At 40.5% G+C, this 26,033-nt stretch overlaps 1 protein-coding gene across 1 annotated transcript in view; it reads right to left on the bottom strand.

The window, feature by feature from the left end:
- Positions 1 to 26,033, bottom strand: part of KITLG (KIT ligand) — an 85,809-nt gene that overhangs the window by 11,147 nt on the left and 48,629 nt on the right. Inside the window, exons 3-7 of the mRNA XM_030548585.1 lie at positions 19,538 to 19,600; positions 10,915 to 11,085; positions 8,177 to 8,339; positions 6,030 to 6,113; positions 1,027 to 1,136 (exon numbers count right to left, since the gene is read on the bottom strand). Of these exons, the coding sequence (XP_030404445.1) occupies positions 1,027 to 1,136; positions 6,030 to 6,113; positions 8,177 to 8,339; positions 10,915 to 11,085; positions 19,538 to 19,600 (591 nt within the window). The remainder of the gene's footprint in view (positions 1 to 1,026; positions 1,137 to 6,029; positions 6,114 to 8,176; positions 8,340 to 10,914; positions 11,086 to 19,537; positions 19,601 to 26,033) is intronic.

Below are 26,033 nucleotides of genomic sequence, written 5' to 3'. Positions count from 1 at the left end.
TCTAGGACCAGCTCCACCCGTGACTCCAATCTCTTTGAATAATGAAATTGTCGAAGCAGTCTCCAGCTTTTGCTATTTGGATTTTATACTCACCAATTCCTCTAACTCTCACACAGAGGTTCTCCATTGGATTGGTATTGCAGTGCCTGTCATGGATCGTTTACTACAAATATGGAAATCAAGATCATCTCAGCATGACCACCAAATTCAGGATCTATTCGAGCTTTATCCGCTCCATACAGTTGTACGGCTGCGAAACATGGACAGTATGCTACTCAGACTGGACAAAGCTGGAGGCTTTCCACATAAAATGCCAGCATTGTATATTGGGCATAAAGTGGCATGACTTCATTTGTAATGCAGACATTTATGGTTGCTCTGGTCTACAGACTACTGGAACCACTGTTCACAGACAGTGTTTTATGCTTTTCAGACATATCTCAAGAATGCCGTAAGACGTTCCGATGAATGCTGTTCTCTGAGTGGCTTGTAACATCTGGGATAAAATTCCACCAATGAGAGATGGAGAAAGCCCAGAGGCAGCCCCCCTATTACATGGGTTCATCAAGTCTGTTCCGATGTTGGACTCTTGGGCCATCAAACTCTTGCAGCCGCACAGGAACCGACCAAAAAGGGCTAACAATTGCTACTGCTGGTATTCAGCTAAGCGCTGAAGAAGAGTAAACCCTTTCTAGTGTAGACAAGGCCTCAATAAGTGGAAAAGCACAGCCACATCAAGACATAAATTGGGACAACTGGGAAGTTGTGAGATTTCTAGTTCCTACACTTCAGGCCTAGAGTTATTTTGTTAGTACACCAACAGGCATGATTTTTTTTAAATTTGGGAGGAAGGGCAAGAGTGAGTTAGGAATTAAAAAACAGATTCACAGATTATATACATTTGAGTTACATAATTCAATGAGGTTCAAATGATATGCCCCTAGTTCTTAAAATCAAGATACTTGTTTGCTTAGGGATAAAATGTAACTGGTCTCTGCCTAACCAGGTAAGTTTAATATTTCTCACCTTCCAGCAGATGGCTCCCAAAGTAAAGCCAATAAGAAGAGAAAACAATGATGGCAGGGCTATGCTTATCACTTTCAGGCTGGGGCTGCTAATGAAGTCGAGTGCCTCTTCTGTAATTAAAAGCATGGTTAGTGATGACAGATTTTACGGAAAATTTTTTTCAGGTACCATTGTTAATAGCTAATTTATGCACAAAATATGACAGCTCTCAGCATCCCAGGTAACTGAGATAAATATTGTGAGATATACCTTCAAAGTGGTGTTTGTGTTGTGTTTTTTTTATTTGTTGTTGGCAGTGATATTCATGCCAAAAACATAACAGGAATTTTTCTGTTGCTATTGCACAAGTCCTATCCTTCATGCACATAAGAAATTTCCACTGATCTCAGCAGGAGTTATGTGTAGGCAATGGCCAGAATTTGGACCCTGGGTTAATTAGATAAGGCAGGATATGAAAATCCTATGGGAGAAGCCTAGGGTTGTACCTTCTAAACTGCAAATTGAGATACAGGACACTTGATTTAAACAGCTTTAATCTAGTTTTACTTAGTATCACGAGCTTCAGCTCAAATGGTGCATTATCAGGGTACATGAAAACCTTACGTTGAGTATTGGAAAAGAAATGCTGTGGTTAGATAGCTAATATGCAGTTTATAAAATATAGGTCCTTTGTTTAATCATGTGCTGATCAAGACTGAACTCTGCTAGAATCCTGCAGGTGTGTAAACATTAAAGGGAAATTTTAGTCAAGCAGAACAGATACCTGATTATTACATTACTGAAAGAGTAGATATTCTATGGAGAAAGAAAGTAAGTTGTGGAATAGAGGGGAACACTGAACACAGAATCAACTGGTTAATCTGCTGTCTTTGGCTGTTTTCCCTATGCACATCTTTTATCATAATTCATATTGCTGAATACACACTGAATACATGAAGATTTTATTTTTAGAAGTTTACTCAGGCAGAATGCAGAATTTTACTCAGGAAGAATGGAGAATTGCTTCTGCCCAGGTAAATAAATCCTTATGTTGTTCGTTAGCCATATTTCCTTCTTGAATACTTTACGGTTATACAACTAGAGTATGTAACTACCCAAAGCTATGGGCGTTCCCATTTTTGAAAACCCGTGTATACTCCAGGAAAAATGAATAATAATAAAGGAAGGTGTGTATGTTGTTGCAGATCTCAGAGAGCAGAAAAGTTATTAAATAACATGTTACCTAAGGTAGCATATATAACCTACCACAAATTCTCCACCTACTCTATGATGCCAGTCTCAGCGTGCAATGGCAAGTGTGTCGACTTTTACATAAAACACTTTTAGCAAGTTATTTAAAGTATTCAGCTAGATACACAGCTATCTAGTTAATTGCTACATTTTCACATGTGTTAATGTACATATTTCAATGAGTATTTGGACCATAAACTAGCTTGATTTAAAATTAGACACTACTGATTGGAAAGTCTCATTTCTGATAAGAAGGCCTCAGCATTCAATTTTGCCTTTATTTAGCATTTACACAAACTTGAAAGGAATACTCAGTTAGGTTTGTACCTTGGAAGGCGGGGCATATGGGACACAGTCTTCTAAGTACATGTCAGGAAATGAAAAATTGTAACTCTTTTGTAAATTTGTTTAAGATAATTTTGAGTTTATAGGTGGTGGTGGATTTGAGAGACCTGGAGAAACTAAATCTAGTCATGGCAGGTTTTATCATGTCCTATTTTTTTTCTGGCAATGTCTGCAGACAGATAGGTACTTCCAAAAACAAAACACAAAACCCTACTACATGATCCCTGCTCCTCCTGGAGAGAATATATGGGGAATTGGTACAATATATGCAATTATGTTCAGATGTTTATATTCTAAATAGATTATATTTACACTGTTCCCATAGGACTTCTCAAGCTTGTCAGTCAGTCAGTTTTCTGTTGGAATCACAGCACAGATAGGTCTTTAAGAGGGAATCTATGCCAAAGAAGTTAGTGGCCTTAGAGATGTATTCAGGAAGAGCATTCAGTTGATAGGGGATGCCATCGAGGAAAGCAGAGGCATTTGTGTGAGAAGCTGACAAAGGCTGACAAAGCTCACAGTGGGAGAAGAGGGCAGCACAGAATGAGAGAGGGGAATTGACGACATCATAGTGAATCTTGTCCAACTTCACTTTGAAAAAATATTCTGTCTCATTTTACTTCCTTACAATAGAAATTTCAAACCCAAAAATATGGTAAGAGTCACCAAAGACAACACTTCAGTTTCAGCAGGTTTTGGGCAACACCCACTCACCATTTAAAAATTCCTAATGGGCTCAGACTCCAACAGACTTTAGATATTTTGTGGCATGGGAATGCCTAATGATCTGCTTTTCTCCCTGTCTGTAATGTTTCTAGTCCAGTTTTCTGGGCCCAATTATCGAAAGGCTTAAGTAATATCATTCATAAATCTAAATACCTGATTATACCCACAAAATGATTCTCAATTTTAACCGATGGGCAAAAAATGGTATGTCAGATAGCTAAATGCCTATTTTACATTTCTTTCTACCCTTGAACTTCATTTCCTGTTTGAAACTTGTGTTTGGAGATGCTGGTTTTAAAGAGTACTAAAGCAGATAGATTTAATCTGAATCCAAACTACCTCCAGCTCCGGAGTCTCGGTCACAAATAGTGTATTTTCTGCCCCTTGCACTAGTCACTGGTACTTAGCTATGGTGTGAGGAGTCCTCATCTTGGCTGCATTGCCTGCATCCATCCCATGGTCACTGTGCTGGTCCAGGCTCCTGTTTTGGGTGCAGGCTGCTCCTCCAGCTGTGCCCCGGCCTGCTTCTGGGCCAACCCCATAGCCCTAGGTACAGGATGCATTTGGGCCTACTCTCCCCAGCAGCTGCAGCAAAAAACTGAACCTGTTTAGGCCTCAGCTATGTGTGTGCTCTCTCTAGCCCTACCCATATGCCAGCTGATTCGCTTTGGGCTAACCTCCTGTCCCCACCTGGCCAAGGCTCAGCTTCTGTCCTGGAGTGACATTCCTCTCTTCCAAAGAGAGGTGGGCTGGCCGCTAGAAATCAGGGGTAGGATTTTGTCCCAATACCCTACTTAATTGCAGATCTAGAGAATGAAGGCTTACACAATGGGTCTGTCTACAGTTGGGAGCTAGGGGTTTGAGTCCAAGGCTGAGGAGACACGCATACCTGTGCTAGCACAGATTGCACTAGCGGCTAAACATAGAGCGTAGACATGAGTGGCAGGAGGGGCTAGCCATGTGATTCTGTGCCTAGTGTCTAGGATGGAATTGTACTCAGGGCAGCGAGTTCCTTCCATCACTTGTGCTGCAGAAGCTACACTTCAATTTTTAGTCAGTTAGCTCTATGAGAACTAGTGCAAATATGTCTCCTCGAGCTGGGAATTACACCCCTAGCTTGAAGTGCAGACATACCCTAGATCTCCCCCAACTACACCTCCAAAAGAGACAGCAATAGAGCAGGGAGGGCCTAATATCTGAAAGTGGCAATGGTGAGTGAGGGTGAGACTCTTCTGGAAACTAGGGGCTGGTATGCAGAGCCACAAGCCGAGCAGAAACAGGCAGCCAAGAGTCAGTTTGTCTAAGGGGCTGCAGGGAGTGGGGGAAGTGCCTTTCACTTAGTAACTTCTCCTGTCTCATAGCCAGGAGTTGCTTTCTTGCTCATCAGCAAGGCAGGCTGCCACAGGCTTCTCTCTCCCTGTGCCTTCCTCAGCAGGAGCAGCACCATTCATTCCACCAGCTTCCCCACCGTACCACATATTTAGTCACCCCAGATATATGGGATGTATATGGAAAGAGCTGGAAAGACATACAGCATGGCACAGCTGTTGATGCAGAAAAGGAGTTGGGGAAATAATACTGTTACAACCTGGGATGCTGGCAAGAAAGAAGTAGTTCCTGGTATCAAGCCAGAAGTTACTAATGGAGAGTTACTTTTGTTTCCCAGTGTAAACTCTTCTTTCCATTTCCAGTCTCACTGCAGTTCCTGCAAATACCTGATGACTTCACCTTCCATTCCAATGCAGCAGCTGGCAGATTTGGTGATGTTCCCAATGCCTTCCACAGATAAATTTATTAGGGCAGGAGATGAGAAACATCTTTCTCTGCGATAGGCAGGACACTGAAATCATGTCTGTGGAAATCAGGTCTGTGGTACTGCTCTAACTTCTGCCACAAATATTAGAGCAACACCTCAGTCTCCATCAGGTTCTGACAGACCCCTCATTCTCCAGAGGTGGGAAACCAAACACTTGAATTAAATAACATACTAAGAGTTTGTTGGTTTTGTGTTAATCCCCTCAGCTCAGGGTTTACTAGGTCAAAAATTTATTTTGTTTAAGTTACTGTAAAGACTAAGAAGCACTTTCTCAGTCTGCAGCAATTTTAACTAAGTTAAAAAACTACAGAACATCTACTTTTAAATACGTGTAACTTCATCCCTTAAAAATGCACCCATTAACTTGGGAGTTGTACAAAGATTCAGAAGAGAGGAAAATGAGTCCATCTGAATGTAGCCTATTGGAATATGCTGTATCCCAATAATCACAAGTTCAGGATTATCAAAATTGATGTCGTAAAGCAACAGAATTAGTATCATGATGCCAATTCAGGAAAACTTCAGTGGTAGTTTGTAACTGTTTCATTTTCTGTCCATTAGAATTAAATGGTGGGGCAGGCATGTTGGTTGAGGTCATATGAATCGTGAGTTCTAAAGACACTAGAAAATCATTGTACAGAGATTTGCATTCTGTCATTTTTGAAAGTCACCACATAGTTGTAATTGTACGGCATCCCTGGAGTCTGACTGAATCAGGTCATTTCATTTTGATGTAATTACGGAGTATACAATGTACCATCAAACATTAGAATGATCCCATTGCTTTGCACAATTAAGGCTATTTTCCTCTAAGTGCTCATAAAAACCAGTGTTAAATGGAAATTATATATATATATCAGTTCATATACATATCATTTGTACTTACTGTTACTGTCACTGCTGTCATTCTTAAGGGAACTGGCAGCAACAGGAGGTAACAAAAATGAATTTGTTACACTGACTCTTGGATCTAAATAGAAAATGAGTGTCAGTATTATGCAACTTAAAATACAGTTCCCCCTACATAAGGCACTTGGCTATAGGACTACTCTGATCTGCTAACATATGATGTTAGATTATGGCTATAGGGGCTGGATCTACAAAGGTACTTAGGCACCTAAACCCCAGATTTAGGTGCTGAAATCCCATTTTAGGTGTCACTGTGATTCACTAAATCCTTGCCTGGCTGCTGCCTTACCTTGTAGGCACCTAAGTTTTTGCAGTAAGAGTTCCCTAAGTACCTAAGTTTCTGCTTCTGGGCTTGCACACTACTGCCTTGATTAAGCACCTGGATGGCTATCTCCTGCCTGATGCTCAGATTGAACCACAAACCAGGGAAAGATAGTTGGAGTGCGCATCTCCCCTGCGGAGTCTGATCTAGTAGGTGTGCTCAGAGGCCAACTACTGGATTGGGTCCCATTCAAAATCTGTCCGGAAGAGAAGGAGGCGGTAGTGACCTTATAATATTTAGTCCAGTGGTTAGAGCACTCACCCGGGATGTGGGGAACCCAGGTTCCATTTCACCTGCTCACATACAGGGGGGAGAGAGATTTTGCAAAGCTGCGTCAGGGAGCTTGAGGCAGTGGGGGTGGGAGCAAGGCACCAGGATGCGGTGATGGGCTGGGTAGTGGGCTGGGGGAGGCAGTAAGGGTCATGGAGTGGGTGGGGAACTCAGGGAGGCAGCAGGGGCCAGGGGCAATGGCAGTTGGATGGGTAGGGAGCCTGAGGAAGCAGTGGGGACCCTATCCACTTCCATATCTTCCATCTCTCAGGAGAGTGTTGTAATCACTGAGAATCACAGAAGACCCCTGTTCAAATCCTTTCTCCCCCTCTAACTGAGGGTGGAATTGAACCTGCACGTCTCTCACATCCCAGATGAATACTCTAATGACTAAACGTTATAATTTGGGCACCAACACCTCGGGCCACTTTGCATGGAGTGAGGCAGGTGCCTAACTCATTCTCACAAGAAAAAACTTAGGTGCCAAAGCCACCTACTCCAGAGAGGGGTTCCCAGTTATGGATAAGTGCCTAAGTCCATGAAAAGGGGCAGGGCTTAGGGCACACCCAACTTGTCAGCATCTCCCATTGGCTAGTGTATGCAGGATCCTATTCTTAGGTGCCTATCTCTCCCCATTCATTATATAGAGAGCCTAGTAGCAAACTCAGGCTTTGTAGATTGCATTGATGTTCCTGTGACTTTCTAGGTGTCTAAAAAAGTTAGGTGTTGCATCACTTCAGTCTTTGTGTGGATCCAGACCTAAAGTACTTCCAGTTCTTGTTGGTGCAACTGTGCAACTGGACATGTTGCTCTAATTAAAACAACTAATTAAGAATCATTGTGGCAACAACATTTAAGAAATTCAAGACATCTATTCATTTTAAAGACTGCAATTGGAACAAGTATATGAACCCACAGGAATCTAACCTCTCTATATCATAAATTCACTATACTCTTTAGTGGGAATGGGCCAAATTCACAGATGACTTTCTACTGGTGCTATTTACACTTAGTTCCAGACACTCAGCCTATAAACTATGCCACTTTAAATACCTTTAGACCTGCTTACCAATGCTTAACCTACAGCACCTTACACATCCCCTCTGAATTGGCCCAGTATCTCCAAAGACATTTTCACAAAGATCAAATGGTCATGGTTAAGCAAAAGTCAAGTGTAAGATAAAATGCAGTACTAAGAACATTGTAAAAGAACAACTCGGGATATTTTTGTTGATGTGAAAACAGCTTGAGCACATACACTGAAATAATTGTAGGCTGTATTAATAAACGATGCTATGTAATGATGCCAGTTTTGCTATCAGGCTTAAATCTATAGTACTAGCAGTGGGACTTCAGCCTGGGCATTAGTAGTCACTGTCACAGATAGTAAGAAATATGAAGCTAATAGATCAAATCCTCAAACATTCTGAACTGACATAACTTTATTGACTTCAAAGGAGTTACACCAATTTACACCAGCGGAAGATCCGGCCCAACAAAAACAATTTTTGGGAACAATTTTATGATCTTACTGTTCTCTGGTGTTTCTGTTGTTGATGGCAGAACACAGTCACTATGATCTGATTTTTCTGCAAAATCCTTGTAGGCGTCAATGGTGCTATTAAAGTGCCTAAAAAATTCTTCAGGAATGAACCTGCCTTCTTCATAAAGATGAACATTTTCTTTTCTAAAATTCTAGGAAAAATACAGAATTCCATTTTTCAAAAGTCCAGACAAATACTCATTTTGGTATATGTGGTCTAAGAGATAGACAGTGGGTGCTCTACCAAGGAATACCAACAAGTGACACAGAAATGAAGTTAACTTTTAAGATGCATAGTTCTGCTTTACTTCAAGAGATCTCAACCTTAAAAATACCAAAAGCTCTGATCCTAGGATTTTGAATTACTTTATTTCATTTTGCAAAGTTAGCACTGTTAATCCACTCTTGAAAAATTGTCACAAAAATTTCAAGCCTAGGCTTGAAATCTCCTCACCCATTTTACCCTAATAATGAAAAAACAAACAAACAAAACAAACAATGAGATTATAATTTTTAATTTTAAAAAAAGTTGTTTGTTCCTGGGTGTGTGGAATTTTATAAGGTTGTGCTTGACCATTTTAACATGAAACAGGAACATAATACATTCAGAGTTATCATAACTGTTTTGGATATTGAAACAAGTAACTGTGGTCCAAGTTCCACTATTGGTGTCAGCCTGCCTCTCCGGAGTGCATCTAAAAATAAGAGAGGGACTCCATAATTGTGAAGCCCGATGGATAATATGTTGTGCCAAACTAACTGAAGACTTTGAGATCCATGTTAATGCTATTTTTTTTAACCTACCCTTATCTTTAATGACAGCAGTTATTTATCCCAGCAATTCAAGTTTGGCCAGGGGATAGTTTTTGGTTCTAGTAAGTGTGGCAGGGACAAGAGCATCTTTAAATCATGCACCAAGAAAAGCTTCCTAGCGGGTGGTTCTTCAGTTTGTTTTATTTTTCTTGTTACAAGGATAGATCTAGGTTCATTCTTCTTCCAGGAAACAAAATTATCTAGTAATTCCCTCAAATTACAGAGATTACTTTTCTTATTTCTATTTATCTAAAAGTCTTTATTTTAAGACAAAGATTTCCAGCAAAATCTAGTACCAGCAGACCATGGGAAATTCATAGATTGAATTTGCTGAGATAGATACTTTTGGGTGTGTGCTAAAGCACAATACTTTTCTTATTTCTATTTATCTAAAAGTCTTTATTTTAAGACAAAGATTTCCAGCAAAATCTTGTACCAGCAGACCATGGGAAATTCATAGATTGAATTTGCTGAGATAGATACTTTTGGGTGTGTGCTAAAGCACAAAATTAGGATTGTAATGGAAAGGTAATTAAAGCCCTAACATACACTCACCATCACAGCAACTAAATAATGCACCTGACTGCAGATCAGGAGATAAGGTTCTACTCTGAGGTTTGCCATAGACTCGCTGTTTGATAATGGGCAAGTCACTTCACCTCTCTGTGCATCCGTTTCTCTCTGTAAAATGGAATAATTGCACTTGCCCACATTTGTAAGCTGTTTAAGATCTACTGATCACAGGTAATTATACAAAGGTGAAATCCTTGACTTCAACGGGGCCAGGATCTCACATTTAGTACTTTTAATTAAGTAATTATATAGCTCGACAATGTTACTCAGAATGCAGTTAGAGATATCAGGGCTTATACCTAAAAGTTATTAACTAACTTAACTCTTTTATTACTCTCATTCCTACTAAGGTTAGAATTAGACTCCTGGAGTGAGATTCCGGGAGCACTTCAAGCAACTACTGGAATCAGGAAGGTCCATTATCATGTATAATTTTTCTTGGATAAATATCCATTAATTTAATATGAAGGTTTCTGAAACTGATTGATTAATATCATCTTACTAGTTTATCACAATCTTTCTCAGATATTTTCGGATTCAAATTAGTAATTGTGCTCAGGATTCCAGTTGAAGTTAGATGCAAAATGATTCATGCTTATTTGACATAGACCAGTTTGATTTACCTTGAGAATGAGAGTTAAATGTTTGCACTACACACTGACAACATATTGAATATATCTGTCTGTTTGGTCATCCTATACATTGTAATCCCTCTGACATTTTTTAAGTGGTTATACCTAAAACTAAGATTTTGTCATGGATATTTTTAGTAAAAGTCATGGATAGGTCATGAGAAATAAACAAAAATTCATAGAAGCCTGTGGTCTGGGTAGGGAGAAGGGTCTAACACGCTCTAAGGTCCCCACATGGCCAGCAGCAGTGGGGCAGCTGCAGGGGCCCCAGCTTGGAGCCTGGAGGGCCCCTCTTGATCCGCGGTGGCCTGGAGCTCCTGTTGGAGGATCCCACTGTGGAGGCGGCTGGGAGCTGTGGGTCTTGGCTGACAGCTCCAGCCTCACTGCCCCACGGCTGATGTCATGTTGGTCTCCGGAAGTCACAGATTCCATGAGTTTGTGATCTGTGTGACAAAATACTAGCCTTATCTTATGCCTTTTTCCCCACTTGATGTAGCCAATAGCTAACATCTCTACATTGTACTCAATATATTTTTAAAGGGGAAGTAGTAGTTGCATTGAATAGGAATGGAAAGAATATAGAACCTAAAGTAGCCTTGGTCGTAGGGATTTTTTTTTTTTGGTTACTATATCAAGCCATGTATTCTGCTACAAAAATTCAGATATAATTATGCAGTATAAAGGGAAAAACTCTCTTTGAAAAGATTACCTTATTTTTCTCAGAATCTAGACATGACATAATATCATTGATTATCCTCGTGAGATTATTGATGATTGAATAGTTACTTAAAACATCAGACATATCTGAAAATTTTTGCAGAAGATTATGCAGACTCTTTGAAAACTCAGGCACCATCAAATGCAACCAACAGTGATTAGGCTGTCAGGGAAGATAAAAAAGAAGAGAGGCAGATTAAACACCACACTTAACCAATTTTTGCATAAGTAACGCAGAGTGTAAAAGTAGATTAAATTGTTCCTTCCAATTTGCATCATCTTGCACTTGTCTAAATTGAAATTCAACTAATATTATGTTGCCTGCTGTTCTCTTGAGTCCTTATGGTGCACCTTGCAATCCTCCTTGATCTTGGCTGACTTAATTATGTTATCAGAAAAGGTTGTCAGCATAATGTTACCCCTTCTTCTAGTTTGGGAATAAATGTCAAACTTCTGTGAGCTACTCAAGTATTAACCTCTTTCCATGCAGAAACTGGCCATTTATTCCTACTCTTTCATATCATACCTACTTCCATTTTTTTAATGACTTTCTTTGACGATTGTTTTCCAGACAATCTTCAAAATGCTCCTCATCTTCATTTCACTACTGTTGCTACCCTACACTTACAAGCATCTTAAATCCAGGAGAATCTTTGAGTTACGGTTCTGTTCTGAAAAATAAGTTTCTAAACTTCGCATTGTGGGATTCCACTATTGTTTTCTTAATTTCTGAGCAACTCTGCATAGTTTACAAGAAACTGCTTCCCCCTCAAGTCATTTTTTTTTTTTACTAAATGCCTGCTCTGCAAACTCACCCTGGGTATGAAAGTCAACCTGAGGTTTTTCCTTCTCATGTACTCTTACCAATAAAAAGAATCAAGAGGCCAAGTTATGACCTCAATTATAGCTGTGCAGTATTGTACTTCAAACACTTCATATCATGCCCCAAGTGACACCTGTGCAACCACAAGTCAGTGGGTTTGCACAGGTTTAGCTGATTGCTTCTGTAATTGGAACCTACTAAATCATTCTGTTGATGTACAGGAAGTAATAAAATACAGCACACTTTTACTTACCTGTGTTGGCTCTGCAGGACTAACATGAGTAAAAAGTAGAGAAAACCTAAGTCATTATGCTAAGTAGACATGCCTGAATATATACCCAGGCAGTAGATCTGTTCAACGAGAAAGGGACAGATTTATATACTGACAACTTTATATATATAGAAATCTGTTCACAACAAACCATGCCTTCGTCACACAATGCTCTATTACACATTGTAGGAAAGATTTTTTAAAAAGTGAAGAATAACATAGATATCAGTACAGTAAGTCAAACACTGGAATTTGTCTAGAACACTGAGCTATTATCCCAGCTCTTTATAAAGTTGCCATGGCATCTTTAGTGACCACAAGTGGTCAAGCTTTTGTTTAGCTTTTCATATGAAACATATGCCTTCAGCAGCACAGTGCCTGTCTCCAATACCTCTTGCAGTACTTTGCATGATATTTGGAGTTCTTCCATCCAAATACTGACATGCCCTGATTTTCTTCACCTTGTGAGATAGATCACCATACTAAGTGCTATATTTGGCATTCCTTATATGTGCCAAAATTTCTTGTTGTGTTCAATCAGCATCACTTGGGGCTGAATGCTTTTCTAGCCTAGTTTACCTCCTCTTCATTACCATTTACCTTACCATTAGTTCACCTTTCTACATTTTTATGGGGGAGAGACATGCATACCTTCTAAGACTAAACAAACTACTGAGCAGTCTTCATGATTAGTGAACAAGTTCACATTTATAGTTTAGCTTTACCTTACAGTCTTCACTAACTTTGTCATTTTTGTGTAAAAGAAACCATAAAGTAGTATTACAGTATTTAGCATTACAGTATTACCTCCTGGTCTGAGTCCCCCTGTAAGCATGTAACAAGCAGTATGTAATATTGTTGTTGTGTTGGTCCCAGGGTATTAGACAAGGAGGGTGAGAAAATATCTTTTATTGGATCAGCTTCTGTTGGTGAGAGAAGTTTTGAGCTTACACAGAGCTCTTCCCTCAGGTCTGGGAATGGGAAACGTGTAACAAACCATGACATTTTGGGCATTGTGCAATTTACAATGCCTAGTCTTGCATCTCGGCTCCTTTTGTAGAAGAGCATTAACAGGAGGGCAGTAGAAAGAGCAAAGAATAGAAGCCTTGTTGACCTTTATTCTGTAGGAGGAACAGGCCTGATATTGTGCCCTTCCACATATACCCAGTGTACAGACAGCTCATCACCTGCACTGACTCTGCTACCACTAGAGCAGCACTACAAGCAATATCTTGTAGTGTAGAATACAAAAATTCTGTGTTTCCAGCATGATTCTATTTTGCTGCCCTTTCTGCTCAATAAGTGAGATCTCTAGGAGAGTCATGAAAGGGCTCTGACTTATAGTGCTGTCAGCGGAATGATGATATTCAGCTCTAGATTTCCTCCTCATCAGAGTCAAGCTGTGCACTTTCCTTGCTTTCTCAGTAGGGAAAGATCAAAGATAGGGATGAGAATAAGCTGGCTGAAGTGTGTTCAAAAACACAGATGTGATAATAGTTGACAGAGAGAAATAGCTAATGGAACTGAGGAATTTACCACTGCTCCATCTGTACTAGTTATTTCAGCCCCTGACAAAGAGATTTACATCTTTGGATACTTTTTACCTGACTGCTCTTATACTCCAAGGAAGTAGCAGTAGACGCTTTTTATCTTTCTGCATTTAGCTAAGAGATTGCAGCTTCTTTTCATTGGTTTAGACCATGCCTTTTACCTCCAGGTTAGACTTCTGCGATGTACTCTATTTGGATCTACTTTTAGAGCTATTCAGACACTTCAGCTAGTGCATAATGCAAGAACCCTTCTGCTTAATGGAGTTGGTCAGCTTGAACACTACATGCACTGCACTCGCTTCCCATCTGCTTTATATGCAATTTACCTTGCTACTTTTAATCTATAAAGCTTGGGAGCTGCTACAATGGATACCATTTCCCACTTCATGCACCATATGAAGTGTCTGATAAAGTAAGGCACTTTCCTCAATCTCTAGATGTGCACTTTTCAGGCATGAAAGCAGGACATTTGCTGGAGAGGCTCCAGCTGTGGGTTTCTTTGCTTGCAGGAACCTATCAGAACCCAAATCAAAGCCCATTTATTCAGCCAACCCTTTGCCAAAAGGGTCTAAACTGAGGCATTGTCTCTTCCTATATATGTCTTGGTGAGTTAGTATTGCTGCTCATTGTGAATACACATGGATGTTAGTTTTTATATGTGATGCCGCCAGATGCCATGGCAATGAAAGCACTGTACTTTAATGAAATACATTGTACATCTAAAGTGTGCATGTTTTATAAGCACCAATTCTTCTTCCAATCTATGAATAAATGGGCATGAGAGGATGAGCTCTACTAGCTCTAAAATCATGAAGGAACTGGTGACCAGAAACATGTTAGTCTGTATCAGCAAAAAGAATGAGTACTTGTGGCACCTTAGAGACTACAGAAATTTGAGCATAAACTTTCGTGGGCTAAAACCCTCTTGCATCAGATGCATGCAGTGGAAACATGCATCAGATGCACGCAGTGGAAAATACAGTAGGAAGATAGACACCTCTACCCCGATATAACAACACCTGATATAACATGAATTTGGATACAACGCAGTAAAGCAGTGCTCTGGGGGCGGGCACGGGGCTGCACACTCCAGTGGATCAAATCAAGTTTGATATAATGCGTTATATCGAGGTAAAGGTGTATATACACAGAGGACATAAAAATGGGTGTGTTGCCATACTAACTATAACAAGAGTAATCAAATAAAGTGGGCTATTATCAGCAGGAGAAAAAAGAAACTTTTGTAGTGATAATCAGGATGGCCCATTTCCAACAGTTGACAAGAAGGTGTGAGTAAAAATAGGGGGGGAAAATTAGCATAGGGAAATAGGGTTTACTTTGTGTAATGACCCATCGACTCCCAGTCTTTATTCAGGCCTAATTTAATGGTGTCCAGTTTGCAAATTAATTGTAAATCTGCAGTTTCTTGTTGGAGTGTGTTTTTGAAGTTTTTTTATTGGAGTATTGTGACTTTGAGGTCTGTAATTGAGTGACAGAGTGAGGAAGGCTGAAGTACTCTCCAACTGGTTTTTGAATGTTATAAATCTTGACGTCTGATTTGTGTCCATTTATTCTTTTGCGTAGAGACTGTCCGGTTTGTCATGTGCAGCTACAGAAGCCTGTTACTATTTCCTTGCTTCTGGATGATTGCTGTTCGGGACTCATCAAAAATCATAATCTATAATATATTTTAGACCATATAGGATTCAGAAAGGACTCCTTTCTGATGCAAAGAAAATATTTTGTTCTGCTGAGTTTAATTAGTCTAAGATGTCAGGTATAATTTGCACTCCTTGAGGTTCAATTGGGATTTTTGGTTCGTGCAAACCTCCAAGCTTCAATAGAATTCATAACCATCTATTTTACCACAGTGCAACACTGATGCCACATACACATTCAGGTTGGATATGGGGTGTTCAAAAAAAAAAAAAAAGATTATTGTATTTTGGGAGTCTAAAACTCCCCCAAAACAAACAAAACCCCCAAAACCCTCATGGATTTTTGAGCAAGTCACATGATTTTTTGATCTCTTGAGATCGGCAATAATGAGAATTTACTGAACTATGTCCACTGTGCATGATTTTAGTTTTCAAAATGAAAATTTCACACAGCTCTAGCTACAAGTAGGATAGCCAACAATGTTGCTTTTTAAATCTATTGAATAATACATAGCTAATACAAGACTATGGCAGGGTTCAAAAAAGAACTAGATAAGTTCATGGAGGATAGGTCCATCAATGGGTATTAGTCAGGATGGGCAGGGATGGTGTCCCTAGCTTCTGTTTGCCAGAGGCTGGGAATGAGTGACAGGGGATAGATCAGTTGATGATTACCTGTTCTGTTCATTCCCTCTGGGGCACCTGGCATTGGCCACTATCGGAGGACAGGCTATTGGGCTAGATGGACCCCTGGTCTCAACCAGTATGGACACTCTTACGTTTAACTTATATATTATATAATATGCGCAATTACTTAGAGACTTGATCCTTTAAGGCCAGAAGGGACAATCATGATCATCTACTCTGACCTTGTGCATATTGCAGGCCACAGAACTTCACACATCCACTCCTTAATAGACCCCTAACCGCTGGCTGAGTTACTGAAGTCTCAAACCTTGATTTAAAGAATTCAGATAACAGAGAATCCACCATTTACTCTCGTTCAAATCAGCAAGGGACCCATGCCCTACACTGCAAAGGAGGGCAAATCCCCTCCTCTTCATGATCTCTCCCAATCTGACCTGGGTGGAAGTTCTCTCCTGACCCCAAATATGGGGACCAGTTAGACACTGGGCATGTGGGCAAAACCCACCAGCCAGACACCTGGTAAATAATTCTCTGTAGTAACTCAGAGCCTTTCCCCTTCTTCTGTCTGGAGATACCTGACTGACCCTTGATGAATTCCACTAGTACCTTCCCTCCAACCTGACAGTTCACCTTTCAACATGACCCGTTGTAGCCTTCCCTTTAACCAGTTCCTTACCCTCCTTTTGATTCTCATATTAATCCCCATTTTCTCCAATTTAATTAATAATTTCCCACATGGACCTGTATCAAATACTTTACTAGCAGCAAAGAGTCCTGTGGCACCTTATAGACTAACAGACATATTGGAGCATGAGCTTTTGTGGGTGAATACCCACTTCGTCGGATGCATGTCCAGATCACATGCATCCAATGAAGTGGGTATTCACTCACGAAAGCTCATGCTCCAATATGTCTGTTAGTCTATAAGGTGCCACAGGACTCTTTGCTGCTTTTACAGATCCAGACTAACACAGTTACCTTCTGATAAATACTTTACTGAAACCCAAGAAGTTTAGACCTACTGCATTTTTCTTTGGGTAAAAAATTGGTTATCTTCTCAAAGGAAGAAATCAGGTTGGGATGACAATCTACCTTTTGTAAAAAAATGTTGCATTTTCCCTGAATTACCATTTACTTATATATCACTACTTTCTTTCACAATTTGTTCTAAGTTCTTGCATACAATTCAGGTCAAACTAACAGGTCCATAGTTTCCTGGATCACTTTTGTTCCCTTTCCTAAATAGAGGTATCATATTTGCAATTCTCCAGTCAGAGTATGACCCTGAGTTTACAGATCATTAAAAATCCTTGCTATTGGGCTTAAATTAATTTGTGTGATCCTTTAATATTCTTGAATGGAGATTATCCAGGCCCTGCAATTTGGTTCAATTAATCTGTTTTGAGTTTGACTTCTACCTTGGATGTGGTAATTTCTACTTCCATATCTTTGTTCCCATTAGTCACCCTGACACAGCCCCCAAGCTCCTCATTACCCTTATTAAAAACTGAGGTGAAAGACCCATTTAGGTGTTGGTCCATATCTAAATTATCTTTAATCTCAACCCCATCCTCAGTGCTAAGTGGTCCCCCTTCTTTCCTTCTTTTCTATTTATATGGCTAAAGAGCCTTTCAATATTGGTTTAATTTCCTTTGCAAGGTCCAGCTCTCCTGGTCTTTTGGTAGTTTTCACTTTTTCCCTATGCTTTCTGATCTCCAACAGGTGGCTTTCCATGCTGATCCATCTCTTCTTCCATTCCTTGCAGGTAGTCTGCTTTTTCTTAATAAGTAGTCTGCAATGCTTGTTTATCCGGTATGGTTTGCAACCCTTACCTACATTTTCCCCCTTGCTTGGGATTCAAGCTTCAAATAGCTTCTGTAACTGTCACTTAAAATAATTCCAAGCCTTCTCCACATTCAGATCCTTGAGTTCTTCAATTCAGGCCACTTCCCTAAATCTGTAATTTTTTTTAAAGTTTGCCCCTTTGAAATCAAGGATCCTGGTTGCAGAGGTATTTTTTGTTATCTCATTTTAAACCAAATGGAAGAATAAAATCATGATAACTCAAATCAAAATTGTTCTTTACAACCAGTTCTTCTACGAGGTCCTTGTTTCTTACCAATAATAAATTTAAAATGGCATCACATCTTGTTGGTTTAATGACTGTTTGGTGAAGAAATCTGTCAGCTATCACATCCAGGAATATCTGACCCTACCTTTTATTAGTAGCCCTTGTTCTCCGACACATATCTGGGAAATGAAAGCCCCATAATCACACAATTTCCAGTATTATCTCATTAAAAACCTTAGAGATGGTCTCTATCCATATCCAAATCAGATCCTGGGGGTCTGTAGCAGACCCCAAGCACTACTGCATTGGAGCCTCAGTTACCTTTGTTCCTCAAAGTGATTTTGTCCCAACAGATTCTCTTTTATCCATCACTTCTAATTTCATGATAAACTACCTCATCATTAATATACTATGCTATTCCTCCCCCGTACCTTTATTTCTGTCTTTACTGGACAGCACATACCCTTCAATATCTGTATTCCAGTCATGACTATTATTCCACCATATATATTTCTGTTATCTCTATAAGATCTGATTTCACTTCCTGATTCCTATTTCCTTTTTTTTTTTGTTACCCAAGCTCCTTGCATGGTACACAGACATCTTAGTTGTTTCTGCTTGGCTTCATCTCGATTTCTTGCCTAATTAGGTACAATCATTTTACTGCCAGTATTGCCTATGTGCCTGTTACTGCCAGTGGTACTGATGCTATCGTTCTTCATGTTGTCCATTCTCCTATCCTCTCTTGTTCCTTTCTCCATTGCTATATCCTCTTTTAATGCAAGTAATGGCTTAGATCATATAGTCATTGGACTATCATTAGTCAGGCACTAGTTTGGTATTTTGCTCAAAGTAATTTATACTTTTGGCACTTCTTCCACTCTAAAGATTTTTACACCAGGGCTTTCTCAAATAATTATATTTATTTTTAAAAATGTTGAGCTTATGTCAGTGTAGCAATCTTTCAAATGTAATCCTTCATAAAATGAACAGTAGGCCATTTGAGGGAAACTTTAAAACCAGAACTAATATCATCAGATCACCCTAAGGCAATATTTCCAAGTGTGTATTCTTTAGATCATCAAACAATTTGTAAACTTTTTTAAAAGCATATTTTAAGAGTGGTTATAAACTACAGTATTATGCAGGAAAAAGAGTGATGCAAAACATTACGTGAGTGAAATACGATACCGTCCTAATACCTCAGCAGCTTCATTAAGGAAATAGAAACATACAGAGACTGATTGTTTCAGTAACTATTTCTTTTAGCAGCCTCTTACGTACATATTGTGGAAATGCTAATAAAGCACATGCTCTTGCCACAAAACATTTTAGAGTATGTTCTCCAACATAAATAAAAACAAGTCATTTATCCAAATAATGAACAGTATGTTCCCCATTCCCACTCAAAGTGGATAATGATTGAAATCTGACTATTTCCCAAAGAAAAGGTCTAAAAAAAGAAAGGTTTTGCAAGATTTCTGTAACTAGCAAGATTTCATATGACTGAAGCACTGATGTCCAAGACATATAAAGCTGCAGCCATCATTGCCTGGCTATTTTATTGGGATTGATTTCAAGTGATTGTACATACCAGAGTGTCCATCTTCTGAACATACCTAAGGGTTATCATATAATCATTTGGAAGATTTCCAACCTAGAACAAACAAACAGGTAATAAAAAATATATTAGTGTTTGGTAAGAAAATGAAGGCTTTGTTTTGGTCTCTGTAGTTTATACAGTTTATAAAGTATATAACACAATTTCTAGAAATTACTTATCAGTTGCAAATAACTTAAGTCAGTTTTTAGGGATTGTGTACATAAGAACACAAGAATGGCCATACTGGGTCAGACCAAAGGTCAGTCTAGCCCAGTATCCTGCCTTCCATCAGTGGCTAATGCCAAGTGCTTCAGAGGGAATCAACAGAACAGGTAATCATCAAATGATCTGTTCCTTGTTGCCCATTCCTAGCTTCTGGCAAACAAAGGCTAGGTACACCATCTCTACCCATCCCGGTTAAAAACCATTGAAGGACCTATCCTCTTTATCTAGTTCTTTTTTGAACCCTGTTAGTGTCTTGGCTTTCAAAACATCCTCTGGAAAAGAGTGTCACAAGTTGACTCTGCGTTGGGTAAAAAAAACATACTTCATTTTGCTTGTTTTAAACCTGCTGCCTATTCATTTCATTTTGTGACCCCTTGTTTGCTTTTCCATTATCTCCCTACTCTTCACAGATCCATGTTGACCTTATTCACAGTAATCATCTCAAGGTAGAATCTAAGATGGTAATATGTGAATACAGTTTAAGACTCAGCCTTCAAGCTCAGAAGGGACCATTATGATCATCTAGTCTGACCTCCTGCACATTGCAGGCCACAGAACCTCACTCACTCCTGAAATAGACCCCAACCTCTCGCTGAGTTACTGTAGTCCTCAAATCATGTTTTAAAGACTTAAAGTTATAGAAGCTGTCATGTACCCCAGGAGCTGCATGCAGCATCTGACTGCGGTTGTGGGGAACCGTTGCATAGAGATTACGGCTCGCTGGATGGCTAGGAACCTGGGAACCGGTAGGCTTGCTCATGCCTGTACCAAGTCCAGGACTGCCCCTATGAAGTCCAGTCTTTGCATAGGTATCAGCGAGGATTTGGGCACATTGATTAGGAGACCTAGCTTGTGGAACATGTCTAGTGCCATCGTCACGTGGGAACGGACCTCGTCCTTGGACTGGCCTGCGAGAAGCCACAAAGTTGAGGGCTGCAATGCAGCCTCCATGAGCAGCTGCTTAAGTCGAAAGTCTCTTTCTTTTTTAGTTCTTGGCTTGAAGGCCTTACAGATTTTGCAGCACTCTGTCTGATGCGATTCCTCCAGGCAACGGAGACACAAGTCGTGGGGATCGCTAATCAGCATAGGCTTGCGGCACATGGCACAAGCCTTGAAGCCCTGGGTGTACGGCATGCCCCGCCACCCAGGGCTGGTGCCGGAATTTTTCCAAAACCTAGAACAAAGGAAGCTTAACTATCTACTAAGATACTGCTAACTACTAAAAACTAACACTGATAACTGCTAACAATGCTAAGGGACACTCTCAGTCGAGAGATAGGAGATGTTCCAACGCCGCCACGGATGGTAAGAAGGAACTGAGGGAGGGTCGGGTCGGTAGAGATATATGCACCAGAGCGGGGCACCGCTCTGGTGGGGCCCCCTCTTCCAGCCCGATGGGAGCCGCTAAGGGGAAAAGTTTCCGATGGCCGTGCACACGGCACACGCACACCTACTGTGTAATGGACGTGAACAATCACTCAAAGAAGAATGTGACTAGAAAAATAGTGTTGCAGTATATTTGCCCTCGATTTATTTTTAAAGATAATGGTGGTACTTTTACTTCCTCTTTAAAATTGATTTACTTACTCTGAACCCTCTCCCACTCATTTTTTATATCTTATGCTTTCCTTTCTAATAGCACATCCACACATCATGCCACATTAACAGATATTCTAGTTTCCTTTCCAGTTTATTTGCTGTGCTCAGAGATACAGCATTAGCAGCATTTTAAACAGCAAAGACATTTCTGCTGGTGCAAAATTTCCCATACATAATCTATAGGGTGATACTTAGCACTGTCAGCAATAGTATATTATTTTAAGAAAGGTCAGTTCAAGATTAAATTTGTTCCACATCAATGAACACTACAAGAATTGACATGCATTATGTATACAGTCTACTTTACTGGCATCAAAGCCTGTCAAGCACTTTTCATGCACAATTAAAAAAAATAAAGGGCCAAGATTACAGATTTACTGAGAATTCACATCCTAAGAAACCCCCCCTAGAGATTCCAGGTTATCATTAGACATTTTTATCTATAATTGATTGTAGATCAGAAAAATATTGCAGAATTTGTAACTAAAAAAGGGAATTTGGGGATTGCCAAATCAGAGCATACATTCTCACTCTAACCAGAAAGAGCTTTTACTAAGATTTATTTATTAAACACCCTGGGCCAGATCTTTTACTGGTCTAAAATAGCATAACAGAGTTGAAGCCAATGGAGCTATGCTCTGCCCCAGGCTGGCATGGTAATTTACAAATATATGAGAAGACAAGCTCCCTGCTAAAATAGGGTAGGATATGATTATCGAATTATTAATTCCATTTTGTATTGTGTGTTAAACATCTGTCTCAACTTGTCCAAAGCAAGCCTATGGAATTGCATTCCAGACAGTTGCCCTGTCTAGGAAAGGTGTTTGATACCTCACTGAAGGACTGTCAGTGAGGAGCCAGCAACTTGATTGCCTCTGAACTGCTGACCCACTCTCAAGAGATGTTTTTTTAAAAAACACATAGGGATCCAAATGCAAGGTGAGTATGATTGGTAGAGGGGCTGGAGCATCCCAGTGGAGCACATCAGAAGGAAACTGACCCCTGGTCTACACTACAAAATTACTTTGGTACAACTATGTCATTCAGGGATGTGAATAATCCACACCTCTGAGCAACACTTGTCAGTATAACTAAGCACCAGTGTAGACATAGCTACTGCCTCTCCCTTTGGCTTAGAGCATCTTCACCAGAAGTGCTACAGTAACGCCGCTTCATTGGTGCAGCTACCCTGCTGTAAATTTGTTGTGTAGACCTACCGTGAAATAGGTGCTGGTCTGGCAGGTATGTGTTAGGGGGAAAGCAACTATCACCACATATAAGGAGGACTTGCAGAAGTGACTCTGGTTAGCCTGAAATGGTGACAAATCTCAGACTCACAGAAGTGATGAGATCTGACAAGGGGAGGGTGCATTTCAGGACTTGAGTTGTGTAACTCTCATGTGCTTTTAAAAATACTCTCTGATTAAGAAACTCCTTTACTAAGCCTGTATTTCTTGCTTTCCTGTCATGCTGTCCCTGAAGGAGTTAAACTAGAAGCCCAGAATGGTGGAACTCTAGGAGTGCATGTGAAAGTTACTGGGGGATGCAGGAGACTCAGATAGATTTTGGGATATAAGATGACTGGGCAGCAGCACCGCACATCTGAAAGAAGGACAGTAGGCAAGATGTCTGAGTGTGTTCTAGGGACCCGGAGCTAGGCCAAACAAACCCAGTTGGCTTCGAAGCACAGCAATGGGAGTCAACTCACTATAGATTGGTGGCCATACAGTGGATACAGGGCCAGGTTGTAATACCTGCCCCAAGCTTCCTATTTATATAAATTAAGCAAGTAAAGACACCATCTGTTGGCGGTTGTGATGGACACTATCAGGTCACATAGGGAGTCTCAATATTCAATTGAACGCTGTCAAGAATGACAAGCGAAAAGTTGACTTTAAAAATATAGTTAAAAATAAATATAGGAAAAGGGATAGAAATGCTGTACAAGTTATACAAATTCCAGTACCCTGCAACACAGAGCAGAAAAACAGAGTACAAGGAGGATGGAATGTTATGTGCATCTCTGCAATGAAATGATCCAATATTAGAGCTTTGGTTTTGAAAAGTACTTTTATCATGAGCTATTTTGAGAATTTTGATGTCAAAGAAAAAGAAAACCCCGAATGGACCTAAATGGCAACTTTTTACACATCTGATAATTGCATAGTAGCTATTTACATTTCTCTATAAATTCACACTTCTATAGTTTACACATATCTACACTCCTCCTCAGTGATTTCAACTGACAGTGCTGATACTGCAGAACCATCTTCCAAGAATTTTTATCACCTCATACTGCAATTATACCTGAAAACCCAGCTGTTGTTTTCTGGTGGCCACATAGATTATCAAGAGCAGCAGTCTTACTGCTCATATTTAAGGCTGGTTGTTGTTCATGGCAAAAAATTAAAAATGTGCCATTTCCTTTTTAAATAAAACATAAGTCGTAACACACCATATTTTAAACTGATTTTATATTAGAAAAGTATTAAATAGCCATTAGCCATAGTTTAAAAGCAGAAAGAGATCACAAAGCACCAAATGTAAACATGAACATTTTCATAAAATTCTAGCTAATGTTTCTTGTTTGATAAAGTATATTATCCATTCCAAAAATAATTAAAACTATTTTAAAACTTGTCGCTCTCCCCACAATCCACTACTTAGGACTGGATTTAAAGCGAAATGTATAAATACTTATGGTAGTCTTGTCAGTCCAGCCAACTTGCTGCTCAGCAACTATGACTCCTTACAAAAGCCTGAAAAAAATCATTTTTTTCCCCACAGAAGTTATGGCTGTGATAAGCAAACAGCTAAGTTGAATATGCAAGCATTCTGAGCTTTGTTTTCTGCTTTTTAACCCTACCCTAGTTTAGACACTCTTGCACCACCCCTTTAAGTTGGCAGAAACCACGTTGTCCACTTGTACTGGAAGCCTCCTTTCCAGAAGGTCAACCTCCTCATACCAATTTATTTCCATAATTAGATTTATCAAAATCTACCAGAAAATAAAGTGAGATCTAGCTCTGTTACTAAATTATCAGACTAATGAATTTGTGCTCCCTGTGGTATTGCTTTGGGCAAGAAAATGGCATAATAAACATTATGATTCAAGTTCATTTTGGGAAAGAACTTGAAAGTTTTTCATCTTGGTACTCATTAAAAGGCTAAAGTGATTTTATAACAAATTCTAAATGAAAAACATGTATTAGCTGCTTAGCTCCTGTTTTAAAATTACTTTAATTTTTTAAAAAATTGTTTGCAAATGACTGACCCATAAAATTGGGAAGTGTAGCTCACATATTTCCATGATTCTTTGTGTGAAAAACTCAAAGGAAACACACAGGAAACACAGAAACTTTGTTGAAATAATGTTAATACTATAACACAGGAAATTCAGAGTTTGGGGTGAAACTCCTTTGATGGATAATCCTGATGCAGGCTGAGTATCTTTTGCAACATAAGACATTTATAGATCACCCACTGTTGGTACATGCTGAAAATATCTTGGAATAAGAATGATCCAAAAAAGAATTCAGCTCAAGCTCTAGAATTCGGATGATTGTTTGTCAGAGGTCAGTGACGTCACCAATTCCAGAATTTTCTGTTTTACAGCACCCTCTCTTGCTGTCTGGGTCCCTCGCAACAGGGCCGGCTTTAGGCCGATTCAGCTGATTCCCCGGAATCGGGCCCCGAGCCTTAAGTGCCTTCTAAATTTTTGTTACTTACCCCGGCTGCAGTCTGCTCCAGGGTCTTCTATGGCCCTGCTCTCCCAGTCGGAGCCCCGGCTGGAGCAGGGCAAGCCCCACTGCAGCTCCGCTCTCCCGGCCGGAGCGCAAGCCCTACCCTGCAGCCCTGCTCTCCCGGCTGGAGCTCTGGGCCCTTTAAATAGCCCCCAAAGCCCTGGGATAGCGAGGGGCTCCAGGGGCTATTTAAAGGGCCGGGGCTCCAGCTGCCTCTGCTGAACCCCCTGTCCTGCCCGCACCATCCTTGCCCCCTCTGCCTGCAGCCAGCTCTGCACCCCGTGCCCACAGCCAGCCCCTGCCAAACCCCCTGCCCTGTCTCCAGCCAACCCCTGCCACACACCTCTGTGGCCCTGCTCAAAGCCAGCCAGCCCCACACACAGCCCTGCCCGCACCAGCCCTGCACACCCTGCCTGCCCTTCCCACACCCAGCCCCGTACCCTGCCCTGTCTCCAGCCAATCCCTCCTGCACCTCCCTGCCTGAAGCCAGCCAGTTCCGCACTCCTCTGTCTCCAGCCCTCTCAACCCCTGCTGCATCCCCCTGCAGCCCTGCCTGAAGCCAGCCCACCCCACACCCCCCGTCTCCAGCCAGCCCTTGGCCGGAAATGCAGCTAGACCCTACCTCCAGTCAGCCCCTGCCTTGCCTCCAACCAGCCTCATGTCCACTGCTGCCCTGCAGTTCCCAGGGCAGTAACCCTGCATACCTGCTTCAATGAGGGGGGCAGGGAGCAGCTGGGACCCACACATGTGCACACCCGCACGGAGTGTCAGGGACCCCACACATGTGAAATGGCGGTCATTAATAAGCAATCAACAGCATATATGATGCAATGTACATAATATATAATTGTATTATTTATATAGTTATGGAAAGTAAATAATACATGGAAGAAATAAAAGGCTTTTTTCTTTTTCTTTTT

This window comes from Gopherus evgoodei, chromosome 1 (genome assembly GCF_007399415.2).
Source record: "Gopherus evgoodei ecotype Sinaloan lineage chromosome 1, rGopEvg1_v1.p, whole genome shotgun sequence".
In the NCBI taxonomy this organism is placed as follows: domain Eukaryota; kingdom Metazoa; phylum Chordata; order Testudines; family Testudinidae; genus Gopherus; species Gopherus evgoodei.
Note: the sequence above shows the minus strand (reverse complement) of the source record. Positions and strands in the feature narration are given on the sequence as shown.